We start from the raw sequence: 26,674 nt of genomic DNA, 5'->3' as shown, positions 1-26,674 counted from the left end.
ATATTTGAAATGGGACAGCATTTAGAAAATACAACTTTTCGTTTTGTTAAGCTTTCTGCTGTGGGCTTCCTCCGACCGAAATCAAACTTCCATCACCTCAATCGTGTCATTTGCCATCTATAGTTGACTTAATAATTGGTTGCAGGTGAAAAAATCAGTCAAACTGTAAAATTTCGGTCCTGGAAATTTCATCTACAAAAAATGAAAATGGGACAGAGATTGGGACAATATGATTTTGCAATTTTATTCGGGATTTTGACTCCCAGTACCTCAATTTGGTTTCATACCATCATCAATTAACTAACTAACTGGTTTTCTGGGCAAAAGATTCATCCAATCTGTCAAATTTGGGTTCAGAAAATTTCATATTTGAAATTGGGACAGCATTTTGAAAATACAACTTTTCGTTTTGTTAAGCTTTCTGCTGTGGGCTTCCTCCGACCGAAATCAAACTTCCACCACCTCAATCGTGTCATTTGCCATCTATAATTGACTTACTAATTGGTTGCAGGTGAAAAAATCAGTCAAAACTGTAAAATTTCGGTCCTGGAAATTTCATCTACAAAAAATGAAAATGGGACAGAGATTGGGACAATATGATTTTGCAATTTTATTCGGGATTTCGACTCCCAGTACCTCAATTTGGTTTCATACCATCATCAATTAACTAACTAACTGGTTTCTGGGCAAAAAGTTCATCCAATCTGTCAAATTTGGTTTCAGAAAATTTCATATTTGAAATTGAGACAGCATTTTGAAAATACAACTTTTCGTTTTGTTAAGCTTTCTGCTGTGGGCTTCCTCCGACCAAAATCAAACTTCCACCACCTCAATCGTGTCATTTGCCATCTATAGTTGACTTACTAATTGGTTGAAGGTGAAAAAATCAGTCAAAACTGTAAAATTTCGGTCCTGGAAATTTCATCTTCAAAAACTGAAAATGGGACAGAGATTGGGACAATATGATTTTGCAATTTTATTCGGGATTTCGACTCCCAGTACCTCAATTTGGTTTCATACCATCATCAATTAACTAACTAACTGGTTTCTAGACTAAAAGTTCATCCAATCTGTCAAATTTTGGTTCAGAAAATTTCATATTTGAAAATGGGACAGCATTTTGAAAATACAACTTTTCGTTTTGTTAAGCTTTCTGCTGTGGGCTTCCTTCGACCGGAAGCAAACTTCCACCACCTCAATCGTGTCTTTTGCCATCTATAGTTGACTTACTAATTGGTTGAAGGTGAAAAAATCAGTCAAAACTGTAAAATTTCGGTCCTGGAAATTTCATCTTCAAAAACTGAAATGGGACAGAGATTGGGACAATATGATTTTGCAATTTTATTCGGGATTTCGACTCCCAGTACCTCAATTTGGTTTCATACCATCATCAATTAACTAACTAACTGGTTTCTGGGCAAAAAGTTCATCCAATCTGTCAAATTTGGTTTCAGAAAATTTCATATTTGAAATTGAGACAGCATTTTGAAAATACAACTTTTCGTTTTGTTAAGCTTTCTGCTGTGGGCTTCCTCCGACCAAAATCAAACTTCCACCACCTCAATCGTGTCATTTGCCATCTATAGTTGACTTACTAATTGGTTGAAGGTGAAAAATCAGTCAAAACTGTAAAATTTCGGTCCTGGAAATTTCATCTTCAAAACTGAAAATGGGACAGAGATTGGGACAATATGATTTTGCAATTTTATTCGGGATTTCGACTCCCAGTACCTCAATTTGGTTTCATACCATCATCAATTAACTAACTAACTGGTTTCTAGACTAAAAGTTCATCCAATCTGTCAAATTTTGGTTCAGAAAATTTCATATTTGAAAATGGGACAGCATTTTGAAAATACAACTTTTCGTTTTGTTAAGCTTTCTGCTGTGGGCTTCCTTCGACCGGAAGCAAACTTCCACCACCTCAATCGTGTCTTTTGCCATCTATAGTTGACTTACTAATTGGTTGCAGGTGAAAAAATCAGTCACAAATGTAAAATTTCGGTCCTGGAAATTTCATCTTCAAAAACTGAAAATGGGACAGAGATTGGGACAATATGATTTTGCAATTTTATTCGGGATTTTGACTCCCAGTACCTCAATTTGGTTTCATACCATCATCAATTAACTAACTAACTGGTTTCTGGGCAAAAAGTTCATCCAATCTGTAAAATTTGGGTTCAGAAAATTTCATATTTGAAAATGGGACAGCATTTTGAAAATACAACTTTTCTTTTTGTTAAGCTTTCTGCTGTGGGCTTCCTCCGACCGAAATCAAACTTCCACCACCTCAATCGTGTCAATTGCCATCTATAATTGACTTACTAATTGGTTGCAGGTGAAAAAATCAGTCAAAACTGTAAAATTTCGGTCCTGGAAATTTCATCTTCAAAAACTGAAAATGGGACAGAGATTGGGACAATATGATTTTGCAATTATATTCGGGATTTTGACTCCCAGTACCTCAATTTGTTTCATACCATCATTTCGGACAAATCCGGCAAGGGGAGGGGGTGGTTTCTGAAAATCCGGACGCCCTGAAATTTTCGCAGAAAATAACGATAAAGTCCCATTTATTGCAACTCTTTGAATTTTACTTCAACTCTTTGAATTATATTAACAATGAATTTGAGTTGGTTTTATTTTTACTCTTAAAAGTAGCTGGAAATCCGGACGTCCGGGGGAGGGGGGATTGTTTTGAAAATTCGGACACACCCGGACAGGGGGAGGGGGGTGTCTTGAAAATCTGTGATTTTGGCGGACGTCCTAAAGTAGATGGCCCCTTACCTCATTAGTAAATACCAAAAACAACTGTGATAGAGCTACAAAACAATTTACTTCAATACTTTTACACGACATATTGTATGAACATGACCATCTATCTTAGTTACTAACTTAGTAAGCAGTAGTGATAATTAGAGGATATTTAGGAAGTAAAACAGGGTACATTGGTACAAGTAAGTAAGTAAAACCCTTGGGAGAAGAAAAAAGTTGTTTAAACGTATCATATAAAAACAAATAACTTAAAATTTACAAATTAAAAATGTACTAACGCTTGAACGGTTTTTAACTACAAATATTTAAGTTCTTTTAATTAAATAAACTTATTGGCAAACCCGGCCCTTTAAATTCCTCGCTATGACTAGTCCGCCCTAATAGTTGTTTCTATGGTAACCACTGTTGTTTGTTAACATTTCCCGTTATCTGAGGGGTATCTCGTGTAGAAACGTGACAACGACCACCGTGGTACCTGAGGTTGCTATGGTAACTAACTGAGGTTGCTATGGTAACTAACTGAGGTTGCTATGGTAACTAACTGAGGTTGCTATGGTAACTAACTGAGGTTGCTATGGTAACTAACTGAGGTTGCTATGGTAACTAACTGAGGTTGCTATGGTTACTATAAACTAACGGAGGTTGCTATGGTAACTAACTGAGGTTGCTATGGTAACTAACTGAGGTTGCTATGGTAACTAACTGAGGTTGCTATGGTAACTAACTGAGGTTGCTATGGTAACTAACTGAGGTTGCTATGGTAACTAACTGAGGTTGCTATGGTAACTAACTGAGGTTGCTATGGTAACTAACTGAGGTTTATATGGTAACTAACGGAGGTTGCTATGGTAACTAACTGAGGTTGCTATGGTAACTAACTGAGGTTGCTATGGTAACTAACTGAGGTTGCTATGGTAACTAACTGAGGTTTATATGGTAACTTGATTCATATGGGGTGATGATGCACAGATCACGTGACATATATAGTAAGGAGTAAGATAACTAACAGGGTGCTGTAACGTTAAAGTGTAGAGTGTGGTTCCCCGAGAAGGCGTATTGTTCCCACAGTTTGGGGGAGGTTTCCGCGTGCAGCATAAAGTTCTCCGCTATCTTCTCTCCTGAAATAGGGTATTATATAGTACTAATTACATCAGACACAATCAACCTGCTTAAATGGGGTTTCAATTGTAATATCTTCAAGATGACATGTCAGTCAGGGGTCGTTCAAATATTACGTTATCAGCCGAGGGGGGGGGTTACCATAGAGGGGGGGGGGGTTTCCATAGCAACCTCAGTTAGGGGGAGGGGGAGGTGGGTGGTTTCCAAATTAATACGCTAGTGTGAAATCGGGGGGGGGGGGGGGGGGGGTGGGTTTCCAAATGATTACGATAATTTAATTTTGACACAATAGCTATGTGAAAAAATGATTACGGGGGGGGGGGCGGGGGGTCAAATGGGCCAAAAATTAATATGTGAACGACCCCTCGTTGGAGAATAGAACAATTCACAGGTAAATGTTAAAACATCCAATATTGCACTAATCTGTAAATCAATGCAGTTTTAGTTGGTATTCCCGGATGTATACTAAGGCAGCCATACGTTGGTTGTTATGGTAACGATAACTCACCCTCTTCATTACATAGGTCCGCTGTCATGGTAAAACTATCTTCAGAGCGCACACTAACTATCCTCAAGTTGTCAGATACATGTAACGTAAATACTATACTACCAGGCGTCTTCTGAAAATATACCCACATTTCAATACGGTTAGTTCCCAGGCAACCCGGCCAAAACTTTCAGTCGAAATTGATTTGTTACAAATCTTCAGACAATTTGTTTCAAGGAAGATTATTATAAACTCCTTCCCTTGTAAATAACGCAGGGCAGGGAGTGGCAGGGCAGGGAGTGGCAGGGAATTGAGTGTACGTGCATTTCATGCTCCTCAAACGTCAAATTCGCGCAACATATGCATTAAACAGAGGTTCGCGCGTGAGTAGAACCTTTACGATGCGACAGTGTGACAAAAAGTCCCTAACCTACTTCTAACTATACCTTTAGGGAGTGTAGAATAAAAATTATAAGATAATTCTCAGTTGCGTTAGTTCCACAGTTCCACATAATATGTACTAACTAAATAAATCGAATAAAATCAAATAGATTAAAGGAATATCTGTTGGGCATATTTATATGTTTATAAACAACATAATGGTTCACATACTCCAGTAGCAGGGAGGTGTTGAGTGTGCACTTCACTGCATAGAGTTTTTTGCTACTGAATCGGGTTAAATAGGTCATTGGTAACTCAAATCACCGAGGGGGGAATTTTGTGTCGCTAGTCCCAACCCTGTGGAGCCACGCCCATATTTCATACCAGGTGCGTATATGGGAAATATGTATCTCAGCTTCTGAAGGTCTTAGAGACTCAAACTTGAGTTTAAAATGACCGCAATGCACATGTTTATATTGGTACTATGAAGGTCATGAAAGCCCAAAATGCTTATTTTTGGAAAAAATTCAGAAAAACCGATTTTCACTTGAGCATGAGTAAAAAATCTACTCTAGAAATTTTGTGAAAATCGAGTAAGCAGTTCACTGTCTACAAGATTTCTAAACACAGGGTCCTCTGTTAGGTCATTCTGAATCAGAATTGATAAAGTAAGCAAATTCTATAGGTAGTTTAAACCTTGTGTAGCCACGCCCATATTTCATATCATGTGCGTATATGGGAAATTTTTATCTCAGCTTCTGAAGGTCTTAGAGACTCAAAGTTGAGTTTAAAATGACCGCAATGCACATGTTTATATTGGTACTATGAAGGTCACGAAAGACCAAAATGCTTATTTTTGGAAAAAATTCAGAAAAACTGATTTTCACAAGCTAAAAATCTACTCTAGAAGTGAAATCGAGTGTGAAGTTCAGTGTCTACAACACAGGATCCTTTGTAAGATCATTCTGAATCAGAATTGATAAGGTACGCAAATTCTATTAGTAGTTTCAACCCTAGGGTGTAAAACTCCTAAATTACCCCCAGGCGCAAATATATGACTTTTCTATCTCGGCTTCTGAACGTTGTAGGGGCCTCTCTTTGAGCTCAAACTAACTACAATGGCCAAATTTATATACCGACTATATAGCAACATAAGGTCTATAGAGCTTAGTTTTTAGAAATTCATTAAAAACTGTTTTAACCTTCATGCATCATAAGATAGTAACATGATCAAACATGTACTTAATAATGATATCTCGGGCTAAAAAAGTCTTAGAGATATTTGCAGCACAGTAAAACGTTCAACAAGAACACATTCGGATAACATTTATGGATCAGCACATACCACCTAACTTTAATTTTGGTATAACTGCGAAAATACTCAGTTTCAGAAGCTCCTTCCAGCTATCTTAGGCTGCCTTGAGCCTTCAGCTCCCTCTCTGGGGCTCTCTCCAGTACTGCTCGGCTATTATGGCTAATCAACTTGAATCCAACCTCATGTAGCAGAATCTACTTCTAGCTACTTTCTGCTAACTCCATGTCAACTCTACCCAGCTACCACCATAAGTTATAATAATTTTAGATCTTGTAACCTCTGATATGAGTGCTACCTCCGCTGCATCCAACAATTTCCAGCTCATTAAGGAAGAGGAAATTTGCTGTTTCTGATGGTTGCTAGATAGGGCAAGAAGTAGTCCACTAGCCTAAGCTAAGATTGCTAGAAATAGTAGAAGTTGGAGGATTCTTGGTAGTAACTAAATAGAGGTAGCCGAAGTAGGTGAAAACAGCTGGAATTGGTGGTATAGTAGCTGGATAGAGGAAGAGGTAGCATTCATATCAGAGGTTGCTAGAAAGATCTAAAATTATAACGTACTGGTGGTAGCTGGGTAGAGACTTGAGATGATGCAATGAAGGTTAAAATAGTTTTTAATGAATTTCTAAAAACTAAGCTCTATAGACCCTAAGTTGCTTTGTGCTTTATAGTCGGTATATAAATGTGGCCATTGTAGTTAGTTTAAGCTCAAAGAGAGGCCCCTACTACGTCCAGAAGCCGAGATAGAAAAGTCATATATTTGCGCCTGGGGTAATTTAGGAGTCTTGCACCCTAGGGTTGAAACTACTAATAGAATTTGCGTACCTTATCAATTCTGATTCAGAATGATCTTACAAAGGATCCTGTGTTTATAAACGTTGTAGACACTGAACTTCACACTCGATTTCACTTAACTTCTAAAGTAGATTTTTCGCTTGTGAAAATCAGTTTTTCTGAATTTTTTCCAAAAATAAGCATTTTGGGCTTTCATGACCTTCATAGTACCAATATAAACATGTGCATTGCGGTCATTTTAAACTCAACTTTGAGTCTCTATGACCTTTAAAAGCTGAGATACATATTTCCCATATACGCACATGATATGAAATATGGGCGTGGCTCCACAAGGTTGAAACTACCTATAGAATTTGCTTACTTTATCAATTCTGATTCAGAATGACCTAACAGAGGACCCTGTGTTTAGAAATCTTGTAGACAGTGAACTGCTTACTCGATTTTCACAAAATTTCTAGAGTAGATTTTTTACTCATGCTCAAGTGAAAATCGGTTTTTCTGAATTTTTTCCAAAAATAAGCATTTTGGGCTTTCATGACCTTCATAGTACTAATATAAACATGTGCATTGCGGTCATTTTAAACTCAAGTTTGAGTCTCTAAGACCTTCAGAAGCTGAGATACATATTACCCATATACGCACCTGATATGAAATATGGGCGTGGCTCCACAGGGTTGGGACTAGCGACACAAAATCCCCCCCTCGATGATTTGAGTTACCAATGACCTATTTAACCCGATTCAGTAGCAAAAAACTCTATGCAGTGAAGTGCACACTCAACACCTCCCTGCTACTGGAGTAACATATATCTTAATAAACTCACAGCACTTCTTGTGATGTATCTCTTGTGCAGTGCAGCTGAAATTGTGAAAAATGTAACTTCTCTTTAATACCTCTCAGGGTTGTTGGAAGAAGTAACAAAGGTTTATATTCACTTAAACAAATTTCTAGAGAGAGATACACTGTAGATAGAGCGAGAGAGAGAGAGAGAGAGAGAGAGAGAGAGAGAGAGAGAGAGAGACAGAGAGAGAGAGAGAGAGAGAGAGAGAGAGAGAGAGAGAGAGAGAGAGAGAGAGAGAGAGAGAGAGAGAGAGAGAGAGAGAGAGAGAGAGAGAGAGAGAGAGAGAGAGAGAGAGAGAGAGAGAGAGAGAGAGAGAGAGAGAGCGAGAGAGAGAGAGCGAGAGAGAGAGAGAGAGAGAGAGAGAGAGAGAGAGAGAGAGAGAGAGAGAGAGAGAGAGAGAGAGAGAGAGAGAGAGAGAGAGAGAGAGAGAGAGAGAGAGAGAGAGAGAGAGAGAGAGAGAGAGAGAGAGAGAGAGAGAGAGAGAGAGAGAGAGAGAAGTTAAATACCGTTATCACAAGGAGGCGGGAGGGAAGGTGCATTAGCAAGACGCTGTACAGGAGGCGGGGGGACTGGGTGATGATAGTTCCACAATGCCGCGTAGTAGTAGGCAGGGTGCGGGGGCATCGCGGGTGGCATATACCTGGGCAGTGGACAAGATCATTATCAAAACAACAGTATTTAAAGGGAGGACCTATCTTATTGCCAGTCATACACTCTACAGATATGATCGGAGTATCAAGCGGTACAACTACTATATTTTTAAGAGAACAAGTTTTCGTAGTTCCATGTATTCTGAACTTTATTATCATTTAACCACAATGAATAAAATAGTTGTGATAAAATAGTTGTGATAAAATAGTACAATATATTAGTTATTAGAATAAATATTACCCATGAGGGTAGTAAGGAGGACAGCAGTTGCCATGACAACAGGGCATTGAACGTATCTCCTCACTAGATATCTCACTTGACTTACTCGACTCCTAAAAAGGGTTTGGTTTATATTAAAGTTAATAAGGACGTTCCATTAAAACATAGTATCAGGTTAGGATTACGGGGAATATTCCACTGTAGAATATTATTGGGGCACTGTAGAATTCCTCAGAGTTGTGTTATTGGAGCCGCAATTATTGGGGCCGCAATTATTGGGACAAGTTGTTCTCCCTCTCCTCAGCTTACCTGTAACACAGTTTCTGTAGAAGGAGCACTAGTAGCCCACTTACCTGTAACACAGTTTCTGTAGAAGGAGCACTAGTAGCCCACTTACCTGTAACACAGTTCCTGTAGAAGGAGCACTAGTAGCCCACTTACCTGTAACACAGTTTCTGTAGAAGGAGCACTAGTAGCCCACTTACCTGTAACACAGTTTCTGTAGAAGGAGCACTAGTAGCCCACTTACCTGTAACACAGTTTCTGTAGAAGGAGCACTAGTAGCCCACTTACCTGTAACACAGTGTCTGTAGAAGGAGCACTAGTAGCCCACTTACCTGTAACACAGTTTCTGTAGAAGGAGCACTAGTAGCCCACTTACCTGTAACACAGTTTCTGTAGAAGGAGCACTAGTAGCCCACTTACCTGTAACACAGTTTCTGTAGAAGGAGCACTAGTAGCCCACTTACCTGTAACACAGTTTCTGTAGAAGGAGCACTAGTAGCCCACTTACCTGTAACACAGTTTCTGTAGAAGGAGCACTAGTAGCCCACTTACCTGTAACACAGTTCCTGTAGAAGGAGCACTAGTAGCCCACTTACCTGTAACACAGTTTCTGTAGAAGGAGCACTAGTAGCCCACTTACCTGTAACACAGTGTCTGTAGAAGGAGCACTAGTAGCCCACTTACCTGTAACACAGTTCCTGTAGAAGGAGCACTAGTAGCCCACTTACCTGTAACACAGTTTCTGTAGAAGGAGCACTAGTAGCCCACTTACCTGTAGCACAGTTCCTGTAGAAGGAGCACTAGTAGCCCACTTACCTGTAACACAGTTTCTGTAGAAGGAGCACTAGTAGCCCACTTACCTGTAACACAGTTCCTGTAGAAGGAGCACTAGTAGCCCACTTACCTGTAACACAGTTTCTGTAGAAGGAGCACTAGTAGCCCACTTACCTGTAACACAGTTCCTGTAGAAGGAGCACTAGTAGCCCACTTACCTGTAACACAGTTTCTGTAGAAGGAGCACTAGTAGCCCACTTACCTGTAACACAGTTTCTGTAGAAGGAGCACTAGTAGCCCACTTACCTGTAACACAGTTTCTGTAGAAGGAGCACTAGTAGCCCACTTACCTGTAACACAGTTTCTGTAGAAGGAGCACTAGTAGCCCACTCCTCAGTCTCCTTTATAATCTCAGTTTTAGTTATGTCTGGTATTTTGTCGTACAGTTGTTTCAAATTCTCCAGCTCCACTCCCTCCCCACTTTTCAACTTAGCAAATACGTCCTCAGACTGAAAAAGGAAATGTCTTACGTAAAGCACAAACAGACAATCTCAAAGACAGAGATCATTTCATTGCAGCTTAGGGTAGAACATTTTTTATATAAAAGATGAAAATTAATACTTACTAGGTGGTAACTAGTGGTAACTAGGTGGTAACTAGGTGGTGACTAGTGCAGTGGTAACTAGGTGGTGACTAGGTGGTAACTAGGTGGTAACTAGTGGTAACTAGGTGGTGTCTTGTGGTAACTAGGTGGTAACTAGGTGGTAACTAGGTGGTAACTAGGTGGTAACTAGGTGGTAACTAGGTGGTAACTAGGTGGTAACTAGTAGTGTTAAAATTGGACTACTCACTTTGGGATTGTTAAGCTCCTGACTAATAACTTTCAGCTGGTCAATTAGCGGCGCATCTCTCACATGGTGCAAGTCTGAAATATTGAGTTGGGAGACATATTATTTTAACATTATTTCATAATCCATCTAACACTCTGGGGACATGTCATTTTTTAGAAATAATTATAGACTCAAAACTAAAGTTAATACCATTGGGATCATCTCCAGAATTGGAAGTAGCATTAGAGTCAGGTATCTTTCTATCTGTAATCAGTACGGTAGGTTCTGTTTTAACTTCAGATTCCTTGTTCCCAACTAGTCCCCCACTACCAGTTTTGGGATCTTTACCATTTTCAGAGAATATCTTAGAAAACCTAGGTTTATTAGAGTTCTTATGATGGTAGTGGCCATGAAACGGCTTCGATTTAGCAGTCTGGGAGTGATTTGATTGAGATTCCTTGGAGAGAAGCAAATTACCAGATGTAGGTTCTTGTAAAACAGCGGCTTTCTCTTTGATAACAGTTTCCCCATTATTTTGAGGGGGAACAAGACTAAGTTTTTGCAAATTCTCTGGTTGGATAACATCTGATTCCCCTTTCCTTGTTTGTTTTGCTTTTGAAGCATGGTTTTTTCTGGTACCAGAATGATACCTTGGTTCTCTATACTTAGGGGCCTGGTTAAATCGCTCACGATCGTTGCTTCTTTTATCTCTGCTGCGATCGCTAGAATAGCTGTCTTTGTCGGACCTGCGATCGCTAGAATAGCTGTCTTTGTCTGACCGATAAAAAGATTGTCTGTGGTTGCCCTGGTTACGGTTGCCCTGGTTACGGTCTACCCTGTTTGTCCTAGTTTGACCTTCACCCCTAGGCTCTTTTGCTTGCTTCATTTCTTGAAAATGGGATTCTGTTGCGTTGCCGTTAGACATAGTCACTAGTGAAAGAGTATGTTAATATCAAGGCAAAACCAATGGGATATCTCAAAAAATCAACATTATTCTCTGCAAAATGTGAAATAGAAAGGATTTATAAAGCAATAGCAGCAATAACAATAAAGTAATTTTGTATTAAAAGCTTTTCAGGTTCTGTACAGACAAGTATTATCAGTATAATATATTTGAAAGTCCTTCGACCAACAGACTACAATAACTGAGGTAGTATTTCTGATAAAAACTAGAGATTTTAGAGATTCTAGTATTTCTGATAAAAACTAGAGATTCTAGAGATTCTAGTATTTCTTATAAAAACTAGAGATACTAGATAAAAACGGGGGTGCTCAGCGGTAAGTGGTTGGGGCATTACATGATCACCAATTGGTATTCGGAGTAATGATTTAATTGATTTATTTGTTTAATTGAATGGTAAAAAATGGTGTAAAATGGTGAAAAATTGTGACTGATTTTTATGGTTAATCAGGTTTCCAAATTGTAAGATTTCGCCATTTTTCACCATTTTTTCGATGAGTATATTTGCCTTCTAGTTTTAGTTTTGACCTGGTGTTATCACTCTAAAACATTATTTCGTTATTAACTCAGATTTTAAGGATATAAAGAAACATGTGTTTCATTGTATTTAAAGTACGTCTAGGTTTTACAATTCGGAAACTCGATTCACAAAAACTATCAATCACCATTTTTCATCAAAACTAGTGCACATGGTGAGAAAGGTACATTGAAACTGGTAACTGTAAGTGAAAATGGCGAGAAAGATACATTGAAACTGGTAACATTTAGTGAATATGGCGAGAAAGGTACATCAATACTGGTAACTTTTAGTGAACACTGAACATGGTGAAACTGGTAACTATAAGTGAATATGGTGAGAAAGGTACATTGAAACTGGTAACTGTAAGTGAAAATGGCGAGAAAGATACATTGAAACTGGTAACATTTAGTGAATATGGCGAGAAAGGTACATCAATACTGGTAACTTTTAGTGAACACTGAACATGGTGAAACTGGTAACTATAAGTGAATATGGTGAGAAAGGTACATTGAAACTGGTAACTGTAAGTGAAAATGGCGAGAAAGATACATTGAAACTGGTAACATTTAGTGAATATGGCGAGAAAGGTACATTGATACTGGTAACTTTTGGTGAATTTGGCTAGTAAGGTACATCAAAAATAGTAACTTTTGGTGAATTTGGCTAGTAAGGTACATCAAAAATAGTAACTTTTGGTGAACTTGGCGAGTAAGGTACATCAAAACTAGTAACTTTTATTAAACTTGGCGAGTAAGATACATCAAAACTAGTAACTTTTGGTGAGCATGGAGAGTAAGTTACATCGAAACTGGTAACTTTTGGTGAACATGGCGAGTAAGATAAATAAAAACTAGTAATTTTTGGTGATCATGGTGAGAAAAGTACATCAATTTAGTACCTTTTGTGTGATCATGATGAGAAATGTACATCCAAACTGGTTACTTTTAGTGAACATGGCGAGTAAGGTACATCGGAACTGGTAATTTTTGGTGAACATGGCGAGTGAGATAAATATTTTAAACTTGTAATTAAACTTGATGATCATGGTGAGAAAAGTACACCAAAACTGGTTACTTATAGTGAACATGGCGATTAAGGTTCTTCAAAACTGAGCTCTTGGTATTGTCGTATAGTACCAGAAAACACATTATATAATATTTCAATTTGATATTTTGGAAAAAAACTAGAATGGGTGTAAAATGGTGTAAAATGGTGAAAAATTGTGACTGACCTTTAAGGTGAATCGGGTTACCAAATTGTTAAATTTCACCACTTTTCACCATTGGATACACCCCATGCTGTGAGTGTGCTTTGTAGCAGATCAAACCTGAATCGTGTTCTGATGTGATTTTTGACCTGGCTCTTAGCTTCTTTATTGTGGTCAGCTAGCCTAAGTGCTAAGTATGCTCGTTAGAAAAACTATGAACAATGAACATAACATGCTAGCTTTCTTTATTTTTGTAAGTCGCGTCGGCTGACATCTTGGGTTGTACTGGATGTAACAAGTTTATTATCAATGAAAAATGAAACAATAAGTTTTATTTTACATTCCTTTCATAAATAAAATAAGAGCTTAAACCACGAATTAGTTAACTAGAAATAAACTTGAGGAAATATTCTTTAGTGGTTGTATATAATTATTTTAAAAACTTTATTTGTTAGTAATTTTATTATGGAAAGTGGTTGAATTTAGTGAGACAAGGTCAGTTTCTCTATTGTCTCAGAAAAATTTCTACTTTACAGTAGGCAATGCTGAGTGGCAGGAATGACGGACCAAAACGCTTGGGGCTAACAATGGCCCATTTACAAACCACTTCAGACATGGCAATGATGTTATTTATGCTTAATACGTCTGAAACTGACCCTACTCAACTTCTAACATTCTATAAAAATCTCTTCTAAAATAGGTATGAAAATGCATAACACAAAACACACAAACAAAATGTTCATAATCCTTCTATAAAAAAATTCTATAGAACTTTTAAATTTCTATAAAACTAATAAACCTATATTATATATTCATTTTGCACCCAGAGAAAGATGTGATTACAGAGGTAGTTTCGATATTATGTTCATGACAAGGTATGGGGCTGCTGCAAGTTATATTTTGCTAAGATATTACCGCTTTTTCAAGCTTAAGTAATCTAGGCAAGGTCAATTTTAAAGTTTTTGAATTTTGTCGAACGCTGTTTAAGGCTAAGTTCCAGTCATTTGGTTCTCCTTCCTTTTGAGTGTGAGTGATGGTGATTCTTATGGATGATTTGAGGTGATTGGGCTTATAACAGGTGAATGTAGTTAGCATGAGATTTTGTCGTACTGTATTCCATATTGTCCCTGCTCTGTATATATATATTTTTAAAAAATTCTAACATCCTTACACCTTGCCTCTTGAAGGAATGAAGCTGCAGTGTTTCTTATGGCATTGTGGCGCATGAAAACGTATCCACCTAATTTACAATCAAGTGCGTGGTAGACACTGTTCATATTTCCGCAGGCACATTTAGAGGGCCCTCCTTGGATCTTCCAACCGTAGCGTATGCATATATATGCTGTCTTGGAACTCTTGCTTGTTTAGAACATAGTTGAGGTCCTTTAGAGGTAATGCTGTGAGCCATGTTGATGCTGCCTTTTCTCTTGCTTGGTTTAAGCGGTTCTTAAGATGATCTGACCCATTATAGAGCATCTTGAACCTTTGGGATAAAAAACTCTTCTTTCTGTTTCCTCAGTTCTTCTTTCTTTTCTTTCATCTTGCCCATATCCAGCTTGGTCATTGGTGATATCCTGGTCACTGAGTATGCATATTCACAAGATGCTATCCTGACGGTATTCAATGAAACTAATAAAATCAATGAAACTAATAAAATCAATGTTTTAGCTCATTTTACAAAGTCAAATATTTAAAACAATTAAAATTGTATAGTGCTCAATTTGTAAATGACTAGTTGATCTTTGCTATTGGAAGTTTGCCAAGGACTGGCAGCTAGCGGGGCAAGGAATGCACGGGCTTAGGGGCTTTTGTGCACACCAGAACACTAGCTCGGTACATTTTTGGAAACTAGAAGGACTGAAAACTAAAATTGTTTTTGATGGAGGTTGAGGCATGTTTTTGAGAGGGACTGTATAATAGCATGTGGTAACAACAGGCCTTTACTTTAATAGGATGAAGTTTTGGTTTTAGGACAGGGAGAAGGCATTAAGAAAATTTGCTCTTTGTTAACAAGGCAGAGGATAAGCAATGTTGGTTATAATATGTATCAATATCTAGATCTTCGTTTATCAATTTTCACTAAATATTTTTTAAATTTTAATAGGGAGGGTAATTCATCAACTTTATTAAGTACCTATCAAAAATAAATCTTATCAATGTAATAGTTCAAAAATCATAAATCATAATCCTAAGTTAAAAACACTTTCTCACTACACTGCGCTCACACACGTTAGTAAGGCAAAGGAAAATGCCACCCAGCTAATTTTCAATTTCAAGATAATCATTTTGGATGTGTGGACCCTAGGGTAGACTTGGTGTCAAAATTTAAATTAGAGCATTCGAAATCTTTGTTTGTCCAATCAAGATCAGCATGGTTATGCTGGTTGAAGAGCAGTGATTGCTTCATCCTATTGATGATACCTAGGCCTCCACATCGAACAGGGAGTTAAAGAGTTCAAGGATATCTTTGTCATGCTGGTTGAGAGGGCAACCGAGGAGGGCTGGAATGAGCACATGATCTTGCTCTCAAGTGGGACAAAGTGCTCTCCAATGTCTGTTATAGTAGGGAAAAAAATAACTTTTTTTACTTTACTTTGTGGTTTTTCGGTTGCTACATCTGCTAGTTGTTCAATATATAATATAAACTATCCATTTTTCGACTTTTCCTTTGATGTAATCTTCCCTGAATTCTTTTGAGCCTACAACAGCACCAAGATGGTGTTCTCCGGATGTCGTGATCTTAACTCCCATGTTTTCAAATAGTGTCTAAGCTTCGTTTAGTTCTTCGGGATTTTTGACAATCAGAATTGTCTTTTTAGCGTTGGAATGGTACCCATATCTTGGGCCTATTTCACAAAGTCTATTCCACCAATAAAGCAATTGGATGAAGCTTCCACATGAAGAGCTGTTGTCAATCCAAACAATTTGAATTGCAGTAAAAAAAAAGAAAAAAAAGGGGGGACCCCCGACCCATGTAGCTGAGACACCTCACAGCAAGTAGACCAAAGTGGCTCTTGCTTGTGATCGGTGCATCAACGACCCGCCGAAGCGGTGGGTTGGGAGTCCCCCCTGGGATCATTTTGGGATCATTTAAATTGCAGCAATCTAATCAAATTGCAGCGGCACACACTTACTATATAATAATAATAATAATTATTGTAGTAGTGTAGGATTGTTTGAATTTCTTTTTGCTAGGTTTTATAATATTTATTTGTATAATTTGTGATTGTTTCTCCCGGTTTTCTTCCCTTGCGTAGCAAGCCCTGTCTCTTGTAAAAACAACCTCGAAAGATTTGTAGATACACATAGTCTCTACACCTTTACCCTCTGGTCCCTAGGGTCAGCTGATCCCGGGCCAGAGGAAAACTACCGACTGCCAAGGTTTGACGCCTATGCAGTCGAGACCTCTTATTGAGACCCTTTATAATAATAATTTGTTTGCTTTCTTTTTGCTTTCTTTTTGCTAGGTTTTATAATATTTATTTGTATAATTTGTGATTGTTTCTCCCGGTTTTCTTCCCTTGCGTAGCAAGCCCTGTCTCTTGTAAAAACAACCTCGAAAGATTTGTAGATACACATAGTCTCTACACCTTTACCCTCTGGTCCCTAGGGTCAGCTGATCCCGGGCCAGAGGAAAACTACCGACTGCCAAGGTTTGACGCCTAGGCAGTCGAGACCTCTTATTGAGACCCTTTATAATAATAAATACAACATTTATAAACCGCCTTATAGCTAAATCATATAACTCGATATAATTTAATCCTGGAGATAAACTCCAGTGCTTTCTAAAGCGGCTCTTACATTAACTGAGCTTAGTTTAATTGAAAATTAGACATGACAAGTTCATTTTACCTATGTAAATGCAAAATCAATCAAATGCTAGAGAAAAGAAGTATGTTTTAAGTTTGGTCTTGAAAGATGTAACTGACTCAGCTGATCTTATGTCGTATGGCAAGGAATTAAATACTTTAACTGCACAGTGACTAAAAGCTTTCTCTGTGTTTACATAGTTAGGAGAGGGCGGAAAACTAAGGTAAAAACAATCATTATCAAGACGTACATTTTTAAAACTTTGCTGCCTAGGAGATATCAACTCTTTTAAGTAAGGAGGAGCTATATTATTTAAACACTTGTAGGCAAGTAGGGCAATCTTAAAATCCATTCTAAATCTAACTGGTAGAAAATGAACTTTCTTAAGTAGTGGAGTAGTGTGTGCCTTTCTTCCTCTCTCGAAAATAAATCTTACAGCAGAATTTTGCACCTTCTGTAAACGACTTAAATCATAAGAGCTCAGTCCAAAATATACGCTATTGCAATAATCAATTCTAGAGAGTACTAGAGCATGAACAAGCTGAATCTTAAGGTTAAAAGACAGTTTTGATGCAATAAACCACAAATTTCTGATCTGAATATTACATGCTTGAACCACTGACGTAATCTGATCACTCATTGAAAGATAACTGTCCAAATACAGCCCAAGACTCTTCACAGTTCCACTAACAACATGTGGCTCTTGATCCTTAACAATCTGTAGAGAGGCTGGAATATTTTTTGAGTCAAATTTAGAGGATATAACGATGACTTCAGTCTTAGAAGAATTCAGTTGAAGGAAATTGTTTGTCATCCATTTCTTGATATCAGACATACAGTGTTCCATATTGTGCTCTAGCTGTGATGGGTCATCAGAATCAAGAGTGAAATACAGCTGGGTGTCATCAGCATACAAATGAATACAGCACCCATGCATACTTGCAATGTTCTCAAGATCTTTGGTGTACAATATGAATAGCAGGGGGCCAAGGATTGAACCTTGTGGCACACCTATCTCAAGAACAGTTGATGAGGAAGACGAATCCTTGACTTTGACACAAAATGAACGGTTAGCCAAGTAGGACCTGATCCATGTAAGAGCAATGCCTGTAATGCCATAAGCAGATCTTAGCTTCTTGATTAATCTTGGGTGATTGACAGTATCAAAGGCAGCACTCAAATCTAGAAGTAAAAGAACAACTTTAGTTTTCTTGTCAATAGTTATCAAGATGTCGTTATGGATTCTGGTTGTTGCAGTTTCACAGCTATGAAACTTCCTATAGCCGGACTGAACTTTAGAAAGCAAGTTGTTATCCTCAAGATAACTGGTGAGCTGTATAGATACACACTTCTCAATGATTTTTGACAAGAAGGAGAGATTGCTAATAGGCCTATAGTTAGATAGAGATTCACCGTCAAGGCCACGTTTCTTCAAACTTGGACGAATGAGAGCCTCCTTAAGTTTTATAGGAAACTCACCTTTAACTAATGATTCATTGACTATAAATGAGATCAGAGGAAGGAGTTCTGGGAGACACTTGATGAGAATCTTTGTAGGTATGGGGTCAAGATCACAGAATTTGTTAGACATATTCTTTATGATGCTTACTAGTTCTTCATCAGACACATGACGGAATTGTACTATCTTTGGGCTATTAGAAAGAGGAACAAATTCATCTGAGTTAGGAGAATCTTGGAATTGTTGTTCTAAATAAATGTTGTTGTATAAACAGGATTAAACAGGATTAAACAGGATTAAACATAAATTTGTCAATGAGAGCCCTAACACTCACGTCTTGACTATACATCAATATAATAGAAATAAATAAATAAATAAATAATGTGCAAGAGTTTTCTTAAAATAAAAATTTAAAAATCATAAAAATTTAACTTCGTCACATCTTTTGTTGAAAGAGAAACAAGTGCAAATAAAATAATTTAATTCCCATGAACATGTTCCAAAATGATATGATATGGTGATCGTGATATAAAATGAAATGAAGCTCGACTTGACCGTCACGTGTCCGCAGAGGAGTTCTGTTGAGGTGTAGCGGGGACTTTACAGCTGGACTTCAGCAGATCCTTCTTAGTGACTTCCTTCTTCGGGAAACGCCTGTTGTTTGCTCTCACCAAGAACCTCGCTGTCTCTCTTATGAGGCTGGCATCTGTGAATAGCCCCTCTAAGTTAGCGAAAAGACAGGTTTTGGCTCTCTGACTAAAGCGGTGTCGGTAGTCTTCATACAGGGAGCAGGTCCGGGGGACGTGTACCTCATCTTCGATGATGGGGTCGAAGAATGGCATTTCTGCGAAATTTTCGAGCATGTCCATGTCCTCTGTTGAGCAAGCTTTACATATCCGAGGTACGATCTGGTTTCTTTTGTGGGTTCCATGACGTCCTGTCTCAATATTGAAATTGTGTGAGCTTGATCTGAATTGAGCCAGCTTTTTGGATTCAGCGTGCGACAGATTCATATTGAGGTACTGCTCATAGCCAAAACTCATCTTTATGTAGTCGACCTTTGATTTAAAGAACTGTGCAAAGTTGTTAGCACTCTCAAGATTTGAAGAGCAAGAAGGTGTAGTAGTACTAACTTTTTCTTTATTGAGCAACTTATTAACGATGGAATAAGTCTTTTTAGCATCACCTGCACTATCTTGTAACCTTGTTTTGTAGAAGTGATCTCTTGTGGATACAATGACTGAGGATGCTCTCTCTGATGCTTTATATTACTACCGTGATTGTACTATAGACTGAAAATCTCTCAAATCGATTTTGGGCGCTTTTAACCATTTGTTGTAATGTTGTAGAGCGATTTCTAGAGAAGTGGTCCACATAACAGGGGTCCGAAAAAGCCGTACAGGCATTTGGGTCCTCATCCTTGTCACTAGTCTCAATTGGATTCAGTTTACACAAAACATGAACATTTACAATTTAGACGTACACATTGACACGATATTTATTGAAAAGCAATTAAAAGTATTAAATAGTGAAACAAATTTTTTAGTGAAACAAATTCAAAATTTTATCCTTTATTTTACAATCATAATACAATAAAATTTATAAGCCTCCGTTTTGAAAGTTTTAAATTTTAATATATTCACATTTCTATTTAAAATTCAATTTTATGTATAAGTCAATAACTGGCCGCTTGTAGGTTTACAACCTACCAGGACGCCGCGCGCGCCGAGTTGGACTCGTCGACGGTCCAATGGAACAAATATTTTACGACTATCACCCGTTAACTGGCCGCCAATACGAGCGTGCGCAGCTTGGGCCGCGCCGCAAAGGAATTGATGCGTGTAGGGGCTGGAGTACGCTTGTTTATAAATTAATTAAATATTTAGAATATTGACGATATATTATGATCTAATAATACATTTTATAAAGCTGGCTTTGGATTTGGGTAAAATTATATTTTATTTTTAAAAACCACGGATAGTTTTTAATTTACTTTGTCGTATAACTATAAACAAGTTAATCCTGTTTTCAAGAATGCGCGGCTTTGGTGGCCAGTTATTGATTTATACATAAAATTGAATTTTAAAATTAAATAGAAATATGGATATATTAAAATTTAAAACTGTCAAACATTATAATATTATAAAATTAAAAATATTATTATATTATGATTGTAAAGATAACATTTTTAATTTTGAATTTGTTCCACTAAAATTTGTTTCACTTTTTAAATACTAAATATCTCGATTTAATTTAATTTATAAATTTTTTAATCGGAACGAATTAATTAATATTTAATAATTTATTCGGTAGTTTAGTCTGATATTGATATTGATATTGATTATATTGATATTGTATTTATTGAATGAAGCTTCCTTTAGCTCTTATCTAGACACATATAATATTACTTCTTTTAATTTAACAAAGGGACTTGGAGTATAAACGACTAATTTAGCATAAATTTCTATCCAACCAAGAATTCAGAGGCAAAGGTGGGTGCGTAAACTTTATGGTCTGCACTCTCCGATCCTGTATCACCCTGGAATCTTTTCGACGTATCTTTGTAAAAGGTATATACCTTCTAGTCAATCTCTTGCTACTCCAAGTCCCCTAGGATATCTGATCTAAAGTTTGTGCTAGTTATATATATGAATATTTTTTATTGAATTTCGTATTGAATTTGTATATAGGGTCACTGCTATATTATGTGTATATTGTTTGAATTTTTGATAACATGTTATATATATGAATTGCTTCTGCATAGGCATCTGCATCAAGCATACTCTTAAAATATACTCGAATGGAGTAAATGCTTATCATGCTAGCAGCACTGCGTATGCTCCACAGAAGAATCAATACATATTGAATTATAAATATCCGATAATTCCATTGAGTTTTAAACTATTTTCACAACTACAATTAAATACATTTATTGAGGACCCCTAGTGGGAATTAACACCTCAATCAAATGTAGCAACCATTACAGGTTGTATGTCGATGTAAATGGTTGTTGCATGATAGTTTATTTTAAAGTAAATGTGCAGGAGCTGCATTTGCACTCAATATCTGTGTTTTGGTGACCCTCAGGTCCTTTGGTTACATACATTTTGTCCGAGACAATTTCAACTTTGACAATCCATGCTTAGAGGACAATATTATATTTAACTAATTCATTGTGTAAACTTGTATGTAATTGACTGATTTGAAAGATTTCAATAAAAAAAAGACATCCTAAAGACTATCAGACATCGTTTTTAAGAGCTGTTAACTCCCATCTATCACCTATCACCCATCTATCACCTAAAGAATATCAGACACCACTCATTCCCATCTTCTGAATTGCTGCAAAGGTACTGTAATCAACAACTAAATAACTATAAACAGTAGCATCGGTTTTAGACTCTATCCTGAATTCTTTGCATTATTGTGTTTATTTGAACTATGTCCGGTATCCCAATCAGAAATTACAGCCTTCGTGACAGACCTAACAGTGCAAAAGCAAAATGTTCTACCTGTGTATCACTAAGTCTTGAAAACGACAATTTGAGGAGACAAATTGCTCGTCTAACCAAACTTACCCAAGGCTCAGGCCATGACAAAATTGCGGTTCCATTCTCTTGCGGGGACAATGTTCTTATCTCTGAACATGAATCAGAAACTCAAAACTGTGAAGTTAGCAGTGTGACTGAACTTAATAGCAACCCATCTCTTGTGAATTCTTCTGATGTTAACAAACAATCTTCAACCAGTGTTAACGTTGTGGGTAAGTCCATCAATCCATATCATGATTTGAGTCGAGGTGTATTCAGGTTTGTCGATACTCTCAAGTTGGATATGGAAACACAATACACACAAACGTTCAACAATAGGGCTGTAGCATACTATGGGGATTTCCCATATGCCTACAATGGAGGCTTCCATAACACAAGGCCGTTAAATGACAATCCCTTATTAAAGTCTATTTTAGAACGTTTACGCTCACAGTTCCCAAGTCTTAAATTTAACAGCGCCATGATCACCAAGTATGAAAATGGCAAGCAAGGAATACCATTCCATTCAGATGATGAGAGGTCCATATCACCAGGCTCCATGATTTCCACCATATCGTTAGGAGCAACAAGAGTCCTCAGTTTTAGGTCTAAAAGCAAAGTCCACGTTGCCAATCTTACTCTCTCCCATGGCGACATAATGATTATGACCAGAAAATCTCAGGACAGCTTTGAACACAGCCTTATTCAGGACCATACTGATGACATGAGAATTAGCATTACTCTGCGCCAGATTGATGGCAGTGCAACCTTGTCTGCTCCACCCGATACCTCAAGTAAGCCTTTCGTTACTGTAAGAGAAACTGAACCCTCAATCAAAGGGAAATCATCACCCAACAAAATCACTCATAAGAGCACCGTACCCCCTGCTTCAGTCAAAAGCAAATCCCTTGCTGTGTATGTTAGCTCAAGCATGTTCTCCAAGTTAGATGCTACAAAACTATCCTCTGCTCATCAAGAAGCACATGTATTTCACTATCCTAGTGGCATTGCAAACGGTATCAATGAACGCTTCCACTCAGATGAAAGAAAGAGGTCAATTGATGCAAATAATGTGAAGACCATCGTACTCATGTGTGGAACTAATGATGTGGACTTAATCCTAGAGAGTCCTCGACACATGAGGAATAGATTATTGTCACCCGATGAGTTCACAGGAAAAGCAAAGGCCCTTGATAACACCAATCGCTCTATTGATAATCTGATCCAGTCACTTCACTCGTGGGCTCCAGCTGCAAAAATTAAGATCATAAACATTTTACCAAGAGAAAGTTTTGCTAGAAATAAAGTGATAAATGACATCAATATCTTTTTATCTAAGATTCCTTCCAAATACTCGTTTGTTAGCTTTATACCCACAGAGATTAATCGATTTTTGTTTAGTGATAGATCTGGATTTAGGAAATCATCTTGTTTTAGTAGATTTGGGGAAGACAATGTGCATCTAAACAGCGATGGTATCTTTAAACTAGCAAAGCACATCAAGTACCATGCCCACCATTGAAATCGACATGACATTTCCACCTGAATATTTATTTTGATTTCAAGTTTAAAACTTTTCTATTGAAAATATTTACAGGCGGATAATTTTCACCTGATTTTAGTTTAATCAGACACAACGACTAACACGTTTTGTGAAATGACAAATATTCACAACTCAGCTGACAAATTTCATAACCTTTGCATTGGTCACTGTAACATTCAAGGTGGTCTCCTAAATTTAGCTAAAAGTAATGAACTTACTCAACTCATTCGAGATCATAAGCTAGACATACTGTCCCTAAATGAGATGAATCTTAATGATACTATTGACACAGACACCATAAATATTCCTTCCTCCTTCAACATTATGCGATGCGACAGGCCAAACAGTTCTAGGGGTGGTTGTGGCTTAATGATAAACAAAAAACTAGCTTACACAGAATTAGTTATGGATAGTAAGCTTGATAACATTGAAGCATTATGGGTGAAGCTTAAGAATAGCAAGATCAATGTTTGCTGCTTCTATCGCTCTGGAAATTATTGCAGTGTTGATAACTTTATTGAGTACATTCATTTTTGCATTATTAAAGTCTATTTTAGAACGTTTACGCTCACAGTTCCCAAGTCTTAAATTTAACAGCGCCATGATCACCAAGTATGAAAATGGCAAGCAAGGAATACCATTCCATTCAGATGATGAGAGGTCCATATCACCAGGCTCCATGATTTCCACCATATCGTTAGGAGCAACAAGAGTCCTCAGTTTTAGGTCTAAAAGCAAAGTCCACGTTGCCAATCTTACTCTCTCCCATGGCGACATAATGATTATGACCAGAAAATCTCAGGACAGCTTTGAACACAGCCTTATTCAGGACCATACTGATGACATGAGAATTAGCATTACTCTGCGCCAGATTGATGGCAGTGCAACCTTGTCTGCTCCACCCGATACCTCAAGTAAGCCTTTCGTTACTGTAAGAGAAACTGAACCCTCAATCAAAGGGAAATCATCACCCAACAAAATCACTCATAAGAGCACCGTACCCCCTGCTTCAGTCAAAAGCAAATCCCTTGCTGTGTATGTTAGCTCAAGCATGTTCTCCAAGTTAGATGCTACAAAACTATCCTCTGCTCATCAAGAAGCACATGTATTTCACTATCCTAGTGGCATTGCAAACGGTATCAATGAACGCTTCCACTCAGATGAAAGAAAGAGGTCAATTGATGCAAATAATGTGAAGACCATCGTACTCATGTGTGGAACTAATGATGTGGACTTAATCCTAGAGAGTCCTCGACACATGAGGAATAGATTATTGTCACCCGATGAGTTCACAGGAAAAGCAAAGGCCCTTGATAACACCAATCGCTCTATTGATAATCTGATCCAGTCACTTCACTCGTGGGCTCCAGCTGCAAAAATTAAGATCATAAACATTTTACCAAGAGAAAGTTTTGCTAGAAATAAAGTGATAAATGACATCAATATCTTTTTATCTAAGATTCCTTCCAAATACTCGTTTGTTAGCTTTATACCCACAGAGATTAATCGATTTTTGTTTAGTGATAGATCTGGATTTAGGAAATCATCTTGTTTTAGTAGATTTGGGGAAGACAATGTGCATCTAAACAGCGATGGTATCTTTAAACTAGCAAAGCACATCAAGTACCATGCCCACCATTGAAATCGACATGACATTTCCACCTGAATATTTATTTTGATTTCAAGTTTAAAACTTTTCTATTGAAAATATTTACAGGCGGATAATTTTCACCTGATTTTAGTTTAATCAGACACAACGACTAACACGTTTTGTGAAATGACAAATATTCACAACTCAGCTGACAAATTTCATAACCTTTGCATTGGTCACTGTAACATTCAAGGTGGTCTCCTAAATTTAGCTAAAAGTAATGAACTTACTCAACTCATTCGAGATCATAAGCTAGACATACTGTCCCTAAATGAGATGAATCTTAATGATACTATTGACACAGACACCATAAATATTCCTTCCTCCTTCAACATTATGCGATGCGACAGGCCAAACAGTTCTAGGGGTGGTTGTGGCTTAATGATAAACAAAAAACTAGCTTACACAGAATTAGTTATGGATAGTAAGCTTGATAACATTGAAGCATTATGGGTGAAGCTTAAGAATAGCAAGATCAATGTTTGCTGCTTCTATCGCTCTGGAAATTATTGCAGTGTTGATAACTTTATTGAGTACATTCATTTTTGCATGAAAAAATTGAACGGGAAAAAGGTTATCTGGATTGGGGATATAAACATTGACCAGAATAATATCTCATCCACCCAGTACAAAAAATTAGATATGACCTTGAGATGTTACAATCTAGTTCAAACCATTCAAGGGATAACTAGAGTTGCTAAACGTGGAGACAATTTTACCCAGACTACTATTGATGTAATATTCACTAACTGTTATGCAGATTTTGTTCAATCTTCTGTTCTTGATGAACGTATTGGGGATCATCAAGCTATTATGTGTGAGATAGATTGTAAAGTACCTATAGCTCCTAAATTTGAAAAAGTTGAAATTAGAAATCATTGTAAACGTAATGTTAAACAATTCTTAGACTATCTAGATACCTGTTCTGATTACAGTCCACTATTGGAAAGTACAGATGTTGAAGCTATCACTGCTGGCCTTTGTCATCATATTGAACAGGCATATGCAACCTTCTTCCCTTGCAAGACCATAGAAAGGCATGAAAAGTTCATACATAAACCTTCTACTGAACTTTTAAATGCCATTAATCATACACATTTTCTTCTAAAGAAATTCCGTAAAAAGAAGGATAAGAGGGACAATGGAAATTGCAATAAATGTGGTACATGTAGCAAATGTATAAAGTGTAATGAGGCCTGGGATTGCTACAAGATTCAGAGAAATATTAGAAATAAATTAGCTAAAACCTGCAAAAAGGCTAATGTAATCGATGATCTACAAGTTAAAAGTGCCAAGAATGATCTTAAAGGGGTATGGAAAACTATCAAACTGGCATCAAATATGACCCCTGGTACAACTAATTGTCAAACTATCAATGAGAATGATCCTGAGCTATTTAACTTTCATTTTGCAAATGTTGGATCAAGATTACAAAATCAGGCCCCCAATATTGAAAGAGTTAGTTTTACTGATTTTTTACCTCCTAGAACTTCTAACATCTCATTTGATAGATTCCAAGAAATA

General features: G+C 37.3%; 1 protein-coding gene and 1 long non-coding RNA gene across 2 annotated transcripts in view; one reads left to right on the top strand and one right to left on the bottom strand.

The window, feature by feature from the left end:
* Positions 1-26,674, top strand: part of LOC134825173 (uncharacterized) — a 101,275-nt gene that overhangs the window by 50,541 nt on the left and 24,060 nt on the right. The gene's annotated exons all lie outside the window — the stretch shown is intronic.
* LOC134825594 (uncharacterized) lies at positions 2,981-11,398 on the bottom strand. Its single transcript, XM_063837831.1, has 9 exons — positions 10,680-11,398; positions 10,491-10,564; positions 9,990-10,148; positions 8,602-8,693; positions 8,217-8,350; positions 7,693-7,727; positions 4,403-4,514; positions 3,783-3,893; positions 2,981-3,250 (listed from the first exon to the last, which is right to left on the bottom strand). The coding sequence occupies exons 1-9, from the start codon at positions 11,392-11,394 to the stop codon at positions 3,201-3,203; spliced, it is 1,482 nt and encodes a 493-aa protein (XP_063693901.1). The 5' UTR covers positions 11,395-11,398; the 3' UTR covers positions 2,981-3,200.

This window comes from Bolinopsis microptera, chromosome 13 (assembly GCF_026151205.1).
Source record: "Bolinopsis microptera isolate Bmic1 chromosome 13, MBARI_Bmic_1.0, whole genome shotgun sequence".
Lineage (NCBI taxonomy): Eukaryota > Metazoa > Ctenophora > Tentaculata > Lobata > Bolinopsidae > Bolinopsis > Bolinopsis microptera.
This window is presented reverse-complemented; position numbering and strand designations above follow the sequence as displayed.

Excerpts from the sequence above, each read along its gene's own strand:
- LOC134825594 (XM_063837831.1), bottom strand. The coding sequence starts at position 11,394 with ATGTCTAACGGCAACGCAACAGAATCCCATTTTCAAGAAATGAAGCAA. Across the intron at positions 8,694-9,989 it reads CTACAGAAACTGTGTTACAG|GAGTCGAGTAAGTCAAGTGA; the intron begins GTAAGTGGGCTA and ends AACCCTTTTTAG. Across the intron at positions 3,251-3,782 it reads CTTTAACGTTACAGCACCCT|GTACCACGGTGGTCGTTGTC; the intron begins GTTAGTTATCTT and ends TAGCAACCTCAG.